Source organism: Scyliorhinus torazame, chromosome 7 (assembly GCF_047496885.1).
Source record: "Scyliorhinus torazame isolate Kashiwa2021f chromosome 7, sScyTor2.1, whole genome shotgun sequence".
Classification (NCBI taxonomy): Eukaryota; Metazoa; Chordata; class Chondrichthyes; order Carcharhiniformes; family Scyliorhinidae; genus Scyliorhinus; species Scyliorhinus torazame.
Genome location: NC_092713.1, coordinates 242,495,881 through 242,511,586, shown reverse-complemented (window position 1 = coordinate 242,511,586; position 15,706 = coordinate 242,495,881). Strand labels below are relative to the sequence as shown.

Below are 15,706 nucleotides of genomic sequence, written 5' to 3'. Positions count from 1 at the left end.
GTAGTCGGTGGCACATTTCTTATACTCTGTATATAGTTAATTCCTGATAAATAGTTGGTTTAGTTACTAAACGGTAGCACGGTGGCTAGCACTGTTGCTTCACAGTGCCAGGGACCTGGGTTCGGTTCGTGGCTTGGGTCACAGTCTGTATGGAGTCTGCACGTTCTCGCTGTGTCTGCGTGGTTTCCTCCGGTTTCCTCCTACAAATCCTGAAATATGTGCTTGTTAGGTGAATTGGACATCCTAAATTGTCCCTCTTATGTACCTGAATAGGTGCCGGAATGTGGCAACTAGGGGATTTTCACAGCAACTTCATTGCAGTGTTAATGAAAGCCTACTTATAATAATCTATCTTTATTGTCACAAGTAGGCTTACCTTAACACTGCAATGAAGTCACTTGTGACAATAATATAGACAATAATAAAGATTATTAATACTTGGTGGCTGCCCATCCTTGAATTGTTACACTTGGGAAATTAGTTTTCAGCAACGGCACAAAATTCCATACGAAAGAAAATCAGGCAGATGCCAAATAGGCTGCTGATTCACGTTTTTGTCCAGTCTGTACTTGCACCGAAAACAATTTCATCCAACAATTTGTGCCTCTTATCTGCAAATACTTCTGTGGTCTTCCATATTGTCTTTTGGGTATTTCATACATATTCAATATGAATGGGGCTCTTTTTCAGGCCTGGCAATGCTTTGTCAGTTTTAAATATTCACTAATTAGAGGTGGGCTATCCATGTTGAAATATAACTTGTGCACATTGCCAATGAATGGATTAATGCAACAGTAGGAATATGCTAAGAGGGGAGATTTGTTCGCTTTTATTGCCGTGATTGGCAGACCGAATAACAGTTACTGCAATTAAAAAAAAGTGTTGTACCTCTCAATGTACTCTACTTACAAATAGAGATAGATTTCAGTTTCCTTTCTTTTGTTCTCTTTGGCGTATGTTTTGGCATATGGGACTCCAGTAGAGCTTGGGGAGTGTAAATTGTCAGTACGATTTCCTATTCTATTTGTATTGTGAAGTAAAACAACAGGGAAGAAAATAAATACTTGCTTTTCTTGAATTATGATATATAATCTGCGTGAAGAAAGGATGTACCTGCATGTGACTTTTAATACATGCAGTCAACAGACCTGTCTAGTTAGTCAAATTGTATCACAAGTCTGCTGTGCCTCAGGATGTTGATAATAGCAAGTATTTTGAATTTTGTACCATCTGCTAATCTTATGGGTAGGAAAGACGTTAAATGTTCTGAATACTTTTTCTGCGTCACCCAGAAGAGTGGAAGTGTATACCTTTTTTTAGTTCTTCTATTACTTTCACATGTGCGAAGGTGTGAACAGGATATTTGAAATTTTGAGTTGCAAAGTACTGAAATGAACCTGAAGGGCAATGTAGCCTTGCAGCAAAGCTGATCGTTATTCAGAGTATTGCTCTTGACTCTTTTCCTCCTCCAGTTCACCATCTTCTATCTGTACCTGTGCCTTGATCTTGGCTACTATTCTTTATTTTCACTGCCATTTTCTTTTTTTTTTTTTAATTTGAGAGCTTTACCTGTTGACTATAATTCCTTTTTAACTCATCTTGTACCTTTCTTTCTCTTTAGGTGGATACTCTAATCAAGTTAGTACATTTCTTTCTTTGTATGTATTGAAATGGGTGGCATGTTCTAACTCATTTTCTCAGGGAGAGATCACAGATTTTGAGTCGCTCATCATTTTTCATGCAATATGCAGAAAAGAACATCAAAGATGTGCAGACATTGCATCAACTCCGAGCCATTAACCGTTTTACTCCAAAATATAAATTGCTGAAGGATTGTAGTTCGGAAGTTTTGTTTGTAGCACAGAGTACATATATTTATTATGTGCCCACTGTAACGTTTTAAATTTCAGTACAAATTGAAATGAAAAATGAAAATCTCTTATTGTCACAAGTAGGCTTCAAATGAAGTTACTGTGAAAAGCCCCTTGTCGCCTCATTCCGGCGCCTGTTCGGGAAGGCAAGTACGGGAATTGAACCCGTGCTGCTGGCCTGCCTTGGTCTGCTTTACAAAACAGTTATTTAGCCCTCTGCTAAACCAGCCCCATATGCTGCATATCATCTAAGTTTTCAAATGAAATTCAGCACTCAAACATTAAAGTGTGTCAACTCTAGTGATACTGATACAGGGTAGTTCGAATTGTCTTTGCATAACATGATCACTGCTTGGAATGGGTCCGGCATTGAAATTTTATTCAAAGGAAAGAGGATATTTTGTACTAGATGAACCCATAAAGTAACAAAGCAGCATGGCGTAGGGGCACCACAGTGGTTAGTACTACTGCCTCACATGCCAGGGACCCGGATTTGGTTCCGGCCTTGCGTGACTGTGTGGAATTTGCATGTTCTCCCTATGTCTGCGTGGGTTTCCTCCGGCTGCTCCGGTTTCCTCCCGAAGTCCAAAGGTGTGCAGGTTATATGGATTGGCCATGATCATATCATGCGTGGGGTTACAGGGATAGGGCAAGGGAGTGGGTCCGGGAAGAGTACACTTTCGGAGGGTCGGTGCAGATTCGATGGGCCGAATGGCCACCTTCTGCACTTTAGAGATTCTGTGGAACTTAAAGCAGTGCGTGTTCTGTCTATAGGAGGGACTGAGCTCTGGAGGCAACAAAGGGTCAAAGTGTTTGACAAATAAACAATAAAAGGCCGTGCATTGTAAAGGGTGGGCACTTGACAGAAGAATAACATTTCCCTGTTTGGCTGGTAAAGAGAAAGTATTACTGCTTGGGGTGAATGCAGGAAGGATTACTTGTTTGGTGCCCCAGGGCATCTTAACTTAACGGGAGGAGTCGACCACGCTTCTATAAGCAGGAAACAAATGTGGTTGAGGGTGACCTGGCTTATCAAAGTTGTCATGGTAAAGGGAACCCAAGACTTTGTTTTGTGAGTCAACTGTTTCCAAATTTTCCGCTGTCCCATGTCCAACTCTATCACACCGTACAGCTGTTTCATTGCTCATCCACGGATATGGAATAAGCTTCCATATGTATGTTGTTGAGCACAAGCTTTAGCTCTCCTCCATTTTGCTCAGTATCAAAAATGTTTATATCCCTTTTGTGTGTCTGTTAAATAGCAAATTAGCCAAGTTTTTCCAATTAACGAATAAACAATTGAAACCATTTTTTTGCCGCCAAACAGTCAACTCATCCTTGCATCCTGGGCAGCATGGTAGCACAAGTGGCTAGCCCTGTGGCTTCACAGCACCAGGGTCCCAGGTTCGATTTCCCCACTGGGTCACTGTCTGTGTGGAGTCTGCACGTTCTCCCCATGTCTGCGTGGGTTTCCTCAGGGTGCTGAGGTTTCCTCCCACAGTCCAAAGACGTGCAGGTTAGATGGATTGGCCATGACAAATTACCCTTCGTGACCAAAAAGGTTCGGAGGGGTTATTGGGTTACGGGGATAGGGTGGAAGTGAGGGCTTAAGTGGGTCTGTGCAGATTCGATGGGCTGAATGGCCTCCTTCTGCACTGTATGTTCTATGTTCTTATTGATTGGTTCAGCCTGAGCAAACAAGCTAGGAGTATTGCCAACATTTTGATCAATCCAGACCAGAACTTCAAACCCTATATATTCGTCACTAAGTCACTTTATTTGCACCTCCTTGAAACATCCAACCTTTTTGGTCGCCTCCTGAAACCAAAACTCTGTCTTCATTAGTTTTAAACTATTTCTTCAATGATCTTGGGTGCGATACAATGACTACCGTTGTACCTGGCCTGGATCTGGGCGCATTAGATGAATCGCGCGCGAGCCCCAATTCCGGTTCTGGGCCAATCGTGAGTCACCCAACTCACTCCGCTCGGTGATTCTCTGGTCCTCTGGTCCGGGATTCACATGGGCATGATTTGATGCAGGTATTTCCAGCGTGGCTCTGGCATGGAGGACTTCGTGTTAGGCCAAGGAGGAGTAACTCTTAAGGGAGTTGCCCCGAAAGTTCATCGGAGGGCTTCTCCCACCCCACCCACGATGCAAATCCCGCACCCTCATTGCAGAGACACCCACCCCATAGAGACCCATTCCCATAAGTGAGCCCCTCCAGTTAAGTGCTCTAACATTTTCTCTGCAGAAAGTGCTTAACTGCTTTTGATACGGTCCAAGAACTGTCGATCAAGGTGGTGTGGTTAGCAGGCTACTTGAGATCCATTCAAGCGTTAAAGAAATGAAATTAAACAATGCAGGCAGCTGACTGTGTGCAAGCTTCCCCTGCCCCACCCACAATGCAAATCCTGCACCCTCATTGCATTGACCCCTGCCCCATAGAGACCTATTCCCATAAGTGAGCCCCCCCCCCCCCAGCCCCCCCCCCCCCCCAGTTAAGTGCTCTAACCTTTTCTCTGCAGAAAGTGCTTAACTGCTTTTGATGTGGTCCAAAAACTGTCGATGTGTGGTTAGCAGGGTACTTGAGATCCATTCAAGCGTTAAAGAAATGAAATTAAACAATCCAGGCAGTTGACTGTGTGCAAGCTGTCAGTCATAGCCTAGTGCAAGCAAGTTCCCATTGATGTGAATGGAAGCCTTGCAAATCAAAGATCTGAGGGGGTTTAAAGGCAACTGATGTGGTTTTCGCTTTCTATGAAATTACAGGAGCTGCTTTCTCTGCCTGAGTCAGCAGGTGTAGGGGCATAGGTGAGATTTAAAGCGGTGATTTTCGTTGTCTGCCTGGACATCTCTCTAGCTTCCAAGCAGGGGTCTCTGTATTGGGGCATTTCTGTAATGGGGGTGTTGCTGTAATGGGATCGGTCATGTAGGGGGTTTCTGGTGGGGTGCCTCTGTTATGGCATCATTTCTTATGGGGGGTCTGGTACGGGTTTCTCTTATCGGGGTCGTTGGGGGGGTCACCGTCATACTGTGGGGTGGGGGTGACCCTGCATATCCCATTTGGGGTGAGTGGGCTAGCCGCTGGACCTCGCTATCGGGCCACTGGCTCAAAATGGCGGCCCAATAATGGGATTCACGGGGGAATCCCTTGCAATTCCTGCCACGCATAAATCTGTAAGGCAAGGAATAGTGAATCCCAGCATCAGCACAAATCAGCAGAGGTGATTCATCTGCGGTGGGAGAACATAGGGCTGAATTCTCCGCTGTCGGGATTCTCCATTTTGCTGGCATCCCGGGGGTTTCCTGACGCCGCGGGGTTGCACCATAATGGGAAACCCCATTGACCAGCCGGCGAAACGGAGAATCCCGCCGGTGTGCCGCACCAGAATCTCGCCCATAGTCTCCAAAATAGAGAATACTGTCCATTGTCTTCATCTGCTAACCTCTCCATCGCCTTGCCCAACTCGATGCTAACTTTACAACTTTCTGCAGCTTGGCATCCGCTACCATGCCATCCAACCCTTTGACCCTCTTTTCTTCTGCATATTTGTTGGCAGAGCCTTCAACAGTCTTGTTCCTATTTTCTGGATTTTCTTTCCCTTAATCATGACATTAATGCATTTCGTAAAACCCAATTCTTTAACTGTTTTCAATCAAGCCTGTTCAGAATTCCTGTCTTTTCCTGCTTGCACAGTAAATACAAGGACAAATACCTAAACTGAGGATGGGCTCAAATTGGAAGCCCAAGTTTCCCTTTAGAGCAGTTATTCTGGAGAGCCTTGCATTTGTGAGGGGAAGCTTCAGAACTCATTTTCCTAGCTTTTGTTTCTGTTTTTTTCCATCAAATGTTTTCAACATAATCATTCAGACAAGCACACAAACATCCCTCAGTTAGCATCTTGGCTTCACCTGAATGTATATTTAGGAGCCTGTATTATTTCCTTTCTAATCATTGAAAGGCAAAAAAAAAAGCTGTCAGTAGCCCAGAACAAAGTGAATCTCAACCTATGATGTAAACCAATGTTTATAAGCTTTAACAGAACGATGCACATTTAAGGATGCAAGTACAGAGCTACAGTTGGCAGATGTCACGAGTGCTGAGGTGAGGAGCAGATAACTTCTATTAATGACCCCTTTATTTTGGAGATTGCAGTATGATTTTGTCAGTGAGATATTTGGATGTTAGGAGATGACCAGGATGGTTCAGTTTTGCACTGATCGCTTTGTTCTCGCCAGAAATGAATTGAAGAAAATTCCAAATCTTTCATGATTGTATTGAACAAGCTGCGAGAAAACCCAGTGGTGGCTGTGGACTTAAGATTGTGAGAAAGGAGGTAAAGTTTAGTTATGTTGACTTAAATCTATGAATTATATTGCCATGGACATAGGCAAGGCGGTGGCCAAGTTGAAACCTTTGGACTTTCCTGAAGTAATCACGGAGGGTGGAACAAGACATTGTTGGGGCAAATGAGCTTAGAATGTGATGAATAGGAGTGGAGCCAAGCGAGGACCATAGAAACCTTACAGTGTAGAAGGAGGCCATTTGGCCCATCGAGTGTGCACTATGAATCAGCATCCTACCTAGGCCCAAACCCTACACTATCCCTGTAACCTCATCTAGGGCCAATTTATCATGGGCAATTCACCTAACCTGTATATCTTTGGACTGTGGGAGGAAACCACAGCACTCTGAGGAAACCCGCGCAGACACGGGGAGAAAGTGAAAAACTGTGGTCGGAATCGAACCCGGCTCGCTGCTGCTGTGAGGCAGCAGGGCTAACCACTGTGCCGTGCGCACTGAGGCCATGGTATTAAGGTGAATGAGTGCAGAATGGTTGACTGTTGGATGTTGTAGAGAGATCACAGAAAAATTAGGAAAACAGCACTATGGTCACAATCACAAAAGGTTATAAATGTTTTTTTTTTAAATTCATTCATGGGATGTGAATATTGTTGGCCAACAGATGTTGCCCTGGAGAAGGTGGTGGTTCACCACCTTAAACTGCTGCAGTGCAATGTGGTGCAGATACACCCAAAGTGCATGCAAGGGTTTTGAGTTGTGGGGTGCAGTTTATAACTCGGTAGCTGACAAGTTATATTGTTATTGTACTATTCAGATAATTTAAAGAAACATTTTACGATCGCTTTCCTATGGAGAAATGTTTGTCAATTTTGTGTTTATGTGGAACTTAAAAGAACAATATGGTTTGCTAAATCACTAAATGCTCAACTGTAATTTAACGAAGGAGCTGGAAGAAAGAGAACACAAAATATGTACAACCTCTTGGAGTCCAGGAAGTGATCAGGCAGTCAACTACAATTAACAGTGATGGGTATTTCTGAAGCACCTCAAATGTACTATTTCAATTGGTACAAAATTAAAGGAGGCATACCGGGGAAATCTGCAGAGACCAGGGCCAGACCGTTCACACCTACCATTGTGCCAATCATATTTGTAGACTCCATTACGCCTACCTAACCATGTTAAAGTGACAGTGACAGACTTTTGGTCAGTGCCGTGCCGCTTGCTCCAACCTATCACCACCTATCAACCAACTGCATCAATTAGTACTTTAGCTCATAACCCAAACAGCAGCAGTTGGAAGTTTTCATCAATCCATTCCTGACTAAAGCAAAACCATCTGTGGCAAAACTGAACCATTCTGTTGTTTTTCCATCAAAGCCCTGCATCCTGCCTAATGATTCTATTGTCGTCTCAATTACCTCTTTGATGGAACCCACCCATATGAAGGTTCAGTTTGACAATAAGCTAAATTTATACTTTATTATTAAGGTGTCTATTTCCACAAGATTTGATCACATCAAATTTACCTCACTTCCTATGCACTGAAATTGTCATTTACACCTTCTACTTTGCAATGGCTTCAATACGTTTGAAATTGTCTTGAGCCTCATCTTGCCCAAATGTTTCCTGCCACATTTTATCTCTCATTAACTTCAACTTGACTATCATGCATAAACACAGGATCCCCAATTTGATTTAAAATACAGTCTAATCCTTATTTAAGGGGCTGGATTCTCTGCAGCCCCACACCGAAATCGCGTTTGGCGCGGGGGCGGAGATAATTGGGCCCGGCACTGCTCCCCGGAGAATCGCTTGCGAATTACACGGCGCGGCTGGGGGTGCCATTGCCAGAGGACCTCCCAGCGATACTCCGGTCCCAACTGGCCAAATTCCCGAAGGCGTGGTTCTAACCATGTCTGGCCGTTTGCGGCTCTTGCCGCCCTGGTGCAGGGAGGGGGGGGGGCGGAAATCAAGCACCGGGGAGGGCTTTGTGGGCTGCCGGTGTGGCGATCGTGCGGGTCATATGGAGCGACGCAGGGCAGATCGGTGGTTCAGGTCTGCCGGCTGAGTCTGCCATCACGTTCGGCGAGGTCACCGTGAACATGCGCGGATTCGGAACCGGAAGTGCGGGGCCCCTATCTGCAGCCGAAGCTGCGTGAAGCTCCCCGGGTCCCTGCCAGCCCCCTGCAGGTCCATGCCAGCCCCCTGCAGGTAGGTGAATTGATCTTTTATTTTTTGTAGGAAAGTCTGGAGTGAAATGCCATTTTTACGCTGGCTTGGAGACATAGCCCCATTTTTGGAGAATCCAGCCGAAGATCTTTGTCCCATGTTGGTCCTTATAACCTTCTCCATCCTAATGCATCATTATACATTTTCTTTTATATTTCCCCCCATCCGCTCCTTTTTCCCCCTCTCTCTGGGTCCATCTTCAATCACAGAAGTTTTTTCACTTTTTAAAAAATATTTTGCCTGAACTGCCATTTTGTTGCCTCTCCATCCTTTCAAAACCCCAAATCTTCCTGCCCCTTCAGCGAAGGTTCCATTAGATTGGAAAATGGCTAATGTAACTTCTTTATTGAAAAAAGGAGGGAAGCAGAAAGTAGGGCTGGGTTCTTCCGCCCTGCCCCGCTGCAAGATTGCCACGGACAGGACCATGTAAAGGTCCATTGACCCCAGGTGGGAATTTCCGGTCACCTAGTGGGCGTGGCTGGCGAATTCCACCCGAGGTAACTACAGGCCAGTTAGCTTAACTTCATAGCTAAAATGCTAGAAGCAATTATTAAAGATGTTTTAACAGGCACTTAGATAAATTCAAGGGCATCAGGCAGAATCAACATGGTTTTGTGAAAGGGAACCCATGTTTAACCAATTTCTTGGAGTTCTTTGAAGAAGCAACAATTGCAGTGTATAAAGGTAAACTGGTGGGTGTACTGTACTTAGATTTTCAGAAGGCATTTGATAAGGTGCCTCATCAAAGGGCAGCACTGTGGCACAGTGGTTAGCCCTGCTGCCTCACCGCTCCAGGGTTCCGGGTTCAATTTCCAGCCTCAGGTGACTCAGTGTGGAGTTTGCACTTTCTCCACGTTTCTGTGTGGGTTACCTCCGATGCTCTGGTTTTCTCCCCAGCCCAAAGATGTGCAGGTTAGGTGGATTGGCCATGCTAAACTGCCCCTTAGTGTCCAAAAGGATAGATTAGGTTGGGTTGCGGGGATAGGGTGGCGGCGTGGGCTTGGGTAGGTTGCTCTTTCCAAGAGCTGGTGCCGACTCGAAAGGCCAAATGGCCTGATTCTATGATTCTACAGGTTATTGCAGAAAATAATAGCTCATGGTAGGGGGGAAACATATTGGCAGAGATAGAAGGTTGGTGAGCTAAAAGGAAATGGAATAGGCATAAATGGGCCAATTTCTGGTTGGCACGATGTGATGTGCCACAGGGATCAGTGTTGGCACCTCAACTTTTTACAATTTATGTAAATGACTTGGATGAAGAGTTGGATGGCGGATGGTATGGATGCTACATTTGCTGATGACCCAAAGATAGGTAGGATCGTAAGTTGTGAAGAGGACATAAGGAGGCTACAAAGGGTTATAAAAACTGAAAATGCTGGAAAACGTAGGTCTGACAGCAGCTGTGGGGAGAGAAACAGTTAACATTTTGAGTGCTTCTGAAGAAGTCGTACGGACTCAAAACAGTAACTCTTCCTCTTCCACAGACGTTGTCAGAACTGTGAAGCTTTTCCAGAATTTTCTGTTTTTATTCAAATTTCTAGCATCAGCATTTTGCTTTTATTATACAAAAATATATAGCTAGGTGAGTGGGCAAAGTTCTGGAAAATGTATTGTAGTGTGCGAAAATGCGACATTGCCCATTTTGGCAGGACAAATAAAAAAGAAAAGTACAATCTAAATGGTGAGAGATTTCAGAGCTCTTGGGCTGCAATGGGATCTGGGTGTCCTAATGCATGAATCACCAAAGGGTTAGTGCGCAGGTGCAGCATGTAATTACCAAAGCCAATAGAATGTTCTAGTTTATTGCAAGGGTAATTGAAGACGAGTAGAGAAGTTATGCTCCGTTATAAAGGGCATTGTTGAGACCACATCTGGAGTACTGCGAACAAAATTGGTCTCCTTATTTAATAAAAAATCTAAATGTTTTGAAAGCAGTTCAGAAAAGGTTTATTCGATTCATATCTAGAATGGGCAGGTTGTCTTATAAGGAAGAACTGGACAGGCCGTATCCCCTGAAGTTTAGAAGAATAAGAGTCAATTTGATTAAATCATAAGATCCTGAGTGGACTTGACGGTGGATGTGGAAAGGATGTTTCCTCTTATGGCAGAATCTAGAACCATTTAAGACAAAAACAAAGGGAGAAAAAAATTATTTAAGATGTTGTGAGGCTTTGGTATTCTCTTCCTCAAAAGGTGCTTGAGGCAGAGCCTTTAGATATCTAAGGCAAAAGTAAACAGATACTTGGTAAGCAAGGGGCTGGGCAGGAATATGAAGTTGAGGTTAAAATTGGATCAGCCATGATCTTATTGAACGGCTGAGGGGCGAAGTCCCCTCCTCCTAATTTGTATGTTCATCATCTTTAAAACCATGGGCTGGATTCTCTGATTTTGAGGCTATGTCCCCACGGTGGTGTGGGAACGGTGGCGTTTTCTGACTCTAGCTGCCGATATGGGCCGGAGAATTGCCGGGTCCGTGGCCGCGCATGCCTCAAAATCAGCCCCCCTTTGGCCGGCTCGCACGCCCCAGACCACCCCCCGCCCACAGTGGCAAAGTCCCCACGGATCGGCCCTCCCCCGACTGTGACGGTGCTGGACTGTATCCACAGCCGTCTCGCCGAGTTCCCGATGGATGAGACCATGAGAGACCCACGCCATTGGGAACTCGGCCGATGGGGGCGGAGCATCGCGGGGCGGGCCTCAAGCCCCTGATTTGGTCGGAAATATTGATTTTCCGGCCGATCGGCGAACATGATTTTGGCGTTGGCGACCAGAGAATCCGTCCCATGTCTTTGGCCACTTTTCAACCTACTGCTATTAATACTCTTATCTTTTTTGTCTCCTTTGCTGTTTGGACTTAGATGCTTTCAATGTAACTGTTAATTTGAATGAGTATTTGAGTGGCTGTATTTAGCTATTTTCAAGCAGACTTCAAATATCTGGAACAGCCAGCTCTGAAAATGCTAACTTGATTAGCTACAGCAATTAAGTTCATAATTTAGAATTAATATAATTTTTAAAAAATAAGCAACAATGAACAAAGTTTACACAATGTTCTGATGTCTGTGACTTCTCTGTTTCCGTACATGCGTGGAATACCTTGTAAGCCTTCAATTGAATATTTTCAACCTGGTTGTTTGTAAAGCCATTTGTTTTATACATTGAAATACCTGAAGTGACTTCTGTGTTTTGAAACAATGTTTGCAAGTTATATACTTAGTTGAGACTGTCCGATAACTTTCCACATATCTGTAAGTCAGAAATCTAATTTCCCAACTCTTATTTGAAAGTTGACATTTAAAATATACACATTGCATGTTATGTTGGTTCCGTTGTTGACAATTTAGTGAAGTTTTTGTTCTCGGCTTTCATCGCAAAACACTTAGATTTGAAATCTATGGGCCTTTTTCAATTGCTTCCTCTAGTTACTTCACTTTCTGTTAATCTTTTTTCCCCATTGTTTGTTTGCTCTGGCTTTACATGTCTTGCTTCTTATTCTAACTTTGATTTTTGTACTGGAATATACTCACAGTGAAATTGAGGATAAATCTGAGAATCGTCCCAAGTTTCATGTTCTTCGAGGTGAAGAAATGCTTCATGATCTTGGTGACTATAGGTAAGCAGAGCAAACATAAAAACCTGTCCTGAACGTGATTGGCTTTTAAACCTTCTGTCTTTGGTGTGGAATGTGAATAGTGAGCATTTATTGAAAAGGGGGCGACTCTGCATTTTTGAAATTTTGGCATGTTGCAACTTGTTGCAAGCAGTGCAAATCTTAACATAGTTGTAACTTGGCTAAACTTGACCTTTTTGGACTGGAAAATCGGATTCTACTTCACTTTGAATTTGTGTTTAGTTCCATAATTTGAATTGATACAGATTTGATAAAAACGAAAACCGAGATTGGCTTGCTAACTTAATTTTTTTTAGTCTGGTATCTTTTGTTTCCTTATTTTAACGATGTTCCGTCTCTTGTCCAAGTAATGTTGTCCTGAGAAATCATCATCAGCCACAACACTCTTGTGTTATGTGACAACTGCAGGGAGCCAGGAAACTCTAATTATCAACTAGATTTGGCATGCGCAAAACTATAAAACATTTGTCAGTTCAGTGTGCATTCTGAATGATTAATTGTACAAAAATATGATCTAATTTGTTTTTAGTATTGTGAAATAAACCTCCAGCTAAAAGGACACCTTTTGTTATAAATGGTTTCCTGCTCTTGTTATAAATTTCCTGCTCTGCATGACTCAATGGTGCACTTGTGTGATGTATTTGGGTAGTGAGCCATCAGTAACAATGAAAATAGCTGTGGCAGTTTTGATTCTTCACCTATTTGGTGAAGTGAGATTAAATAACAAATGGAGTTAATATGAACAGAGTTACACATGTTGTAAAATTATTGAGCTGAATCTGTGATGTTATTGTTATTTACATCCTTTGACTTTGAGAAAGAAATCCTGAATGTTGCTTGGTCAATTGGCCAAAATAACTGTTGACAATTTGATTAACTTCTACATGTGACCTTTTACTGAAGTCAGGTTTTGTACATGGCTGTTCTGGTGAGATCTGGAATACGCAATACGATGTTCCAGTGTCCCAATCTCTCATTAAAAACTACCAGCTAGATTGATAATCTCTCACTTTTTATATGTCTTTCTAGTTTCTCCTAATTACTATGTATTGGACTATTGAGCTCCTTTTCTGCCAGGCATGCTCTTTTCTACCAGACATGCTCAATGTGTCTGTGTGGGTTTCCTTTGGGTGCTGTGGTTTCCTCCCACAGTCCAAAGACATGCAGGCTAGGTGGATTGGCCATGATCAATGTGTGGGGTTATGGGGAGGGGGAGAGGGCCAAAGTAAAGTGCTCTTTTGGAGGGTCGGTGCAGACTCTGATGGGCCAAATGATCTCCTTCTGCACTGTAGGGATTTTATGTCTAACTAATGTCTGAATATCTCAAAAAATTATTTCCCAGTTTTAAACTTTGAAATTAAATACCAAGTTTTGCAGGAGAAACAGCAATACCAGCAATAAACCCAAAATACATCATAGACCTTGTGTGTAGAAAACGGCCCCGGGTCACTGTCTGTGTGGAGGGTGCACATTCTCCCTTTGCCTGCGTGGCTTTCACCCCCACAATCCAAAAGATATGCAGGTTAGGTGGATTGGCCACGCTAAATTGCCTCTTAATTGGAACAAAAATAATTGGGTACTCTAAATTTAAAAAAAAAAAAGTTTTGGTTAGTGTCACCTGACGTTTAGTTGGCTACTGTGTCATTTTTATTTATCGACCGATGTTGCCTATGTTTTCCAGATTGCCTTATAAATAGAAAATATTGACCGGCATGGTGACACAGTGGTTAGCACAGCTGCCTCACAGCACCGAGGACTCGGGTTTGATCCCAGCCCCAGGTCACTGTCCATATGGAGTTTACACATTCTCCCCGTGTCTGTGTGGCTCTCACCTCCACAATGTGCAGGGTAGGTGGATTGGCCATGCTAAATTGCCCCTCATTTGGAAAAAAAGAATTGGGTGCTCTAAATTTATATAAAATAAATAGAAAATGTTGCACACTGTCATTTATTTTTCTGCAGTTATTGAAAGATGACTATTGATGGATAATCTCTTGTTTTTAGTGAACCATTCTGTAATATTAAGATATTGTAAAACTTCAGGTCCTTCTCCGAAATGGTACATACAAATGTAGCCTTTCTGCTGTTGGTTGCAGTTAGAGCACTTACTGGATTTTTCTGAAGGTTTTAAATGTCAGCTTTGAGTGAGTGATAACAATCTTGCCTCTGAAGCAAAAGGTTCTGAGTTCAAGCCCCCCCTGAGACTTGAACGCATAACCTAGACTGATACTGTTGGCAGTGCTGTCTTTCAGATGAGTTGTTATAAAAAGCCCCAGCTGCTCTCTCCCGGTGAATGTAAAAGATCCCATGAGGCTATTCGAAGAAGAGCAAGGAATGAATTCCTCTGACCTTCCAGTCAACATTTATCCCTCAAGTCAACATCACTAGAAGCAAATGATCTCAAATGTTTGTGGCACAAGCTAGGCAAAAATGGCTAGAACCTACATCACAGTAGTGACTCGCATCCAAAGTGCTGTATTGGCCATGAATACATTGGGATGTCCCGAGGTCATTAAATGCACTATAAAAATGCAAGTTCTTCCTTTTTCTTCTTCTCTCTCTCCTTTTTATTCCTTTCTCTCTTTATTTCCTTCAACACCCAACATAATAAAGGCATTCTGTCAAACTTGATCAACGTGTTATCATCCCCAATGATGCTAGTAAGAAGCGACTGATGGAGAATACTGAGGATTGGCAGCCAAAAACAGGAACAACCCAGTCCCGTTCTTTCCGTATCCTTGCCCAACTGACGGGCACAGATTGCAGTAAGTGCATTGTCACTGTTAACACGCAATGACATAACAAACATGCATGTCAAATGGACAACTGATTTTTAAAATTCCTACGGAATCAAAACTACTCTCATTTCTCTGAAGAATGTGTTGATTAGCATCCACATTCATGCTGTTGCTGAAGACTTACTGTATCTTGAGGATTTAGCAGAATGGTTGGGTTTAGGGAGATAGTTTAAAATTATGGAAAGGATGGCTGAAGCCTTTTCCATTGATAGTGAAGTTGAAATGGAATACAGAACAGTGGTTAGTGGAATTTACCCTGAAAATTGTGAGGTGATGCATTTTGGGAGGACTGACAAGGCAATGGAATACACAGTGATGCTAGGAAGTACAGAGAACCAGAGGGACCTTTGGGTGCATTCCAAAGACCCCTGAAGGCAACAGGACAGGTTGGTAAGGTGGTTATGAAGGCAAATTGGATACTTGCTTTTATTAGCTGAAGCATAGAATATAAGAGCGGGGGGGGGGGCACGGTTATAATTGAGCTGTATAAAACGTTCATTAGGCCACAGCTAAGAGGACTGTGCGCAGTTCTGCCCACTGCACTACAGGACAGATGTAATTGCGCTACAATGTTTGCAGAGAAGATGTCACTGGTAAAACCAGAATTTACCGCCCATCGCAGATTGCCTTTCTAGGCCATTTCAGAGGGCAGTCCAGAGTAAACCACATTGCTGTGGGTCTGCAGTCATGCACCAGGGAGGGAATGTTTCCATCCCTAAAGGACATTAGTGAACCAGATGGGTTTTTACAACAATTGATAGCTACATACTTTCAATTACCAAGTCTATCTTTCAAATTTAATTTAAATTCCACCAGTTGCATGTGGGATTTGCATCCATGTCCTCAGCATTTCGCCTGGGCCTTT

General features: G+C 43.2%; 1 protein-coding gene across 1 annotated transcript in view; it reads left to right on the top strand.

Moving 5' to 3' along the window:
- pdlim7 (PDZ and LIM domain 7) overlaps nucleotides 1-15,706 on the top strand; it is a 155,163-nt gene that overhangs the window by 83,269 nt on the left and 56,188 nt on the right. Inside the window, exons 4-5 of the mRNA XM_072512932.1 lie at nucleotides 9,063-9,086; nucleotides 14,657-14,808. Of these exons, the coding sequence (XP_072369033.1) occupies nucleotides 9,063-9,086; nucleotides 14,657-14,808 (176 nt within the window). The remainder of the gene's footprint in view (nucleotides 1-9,062; nucleotides 9,087-14,656; nucleotides 14,809-15,706) is intronic.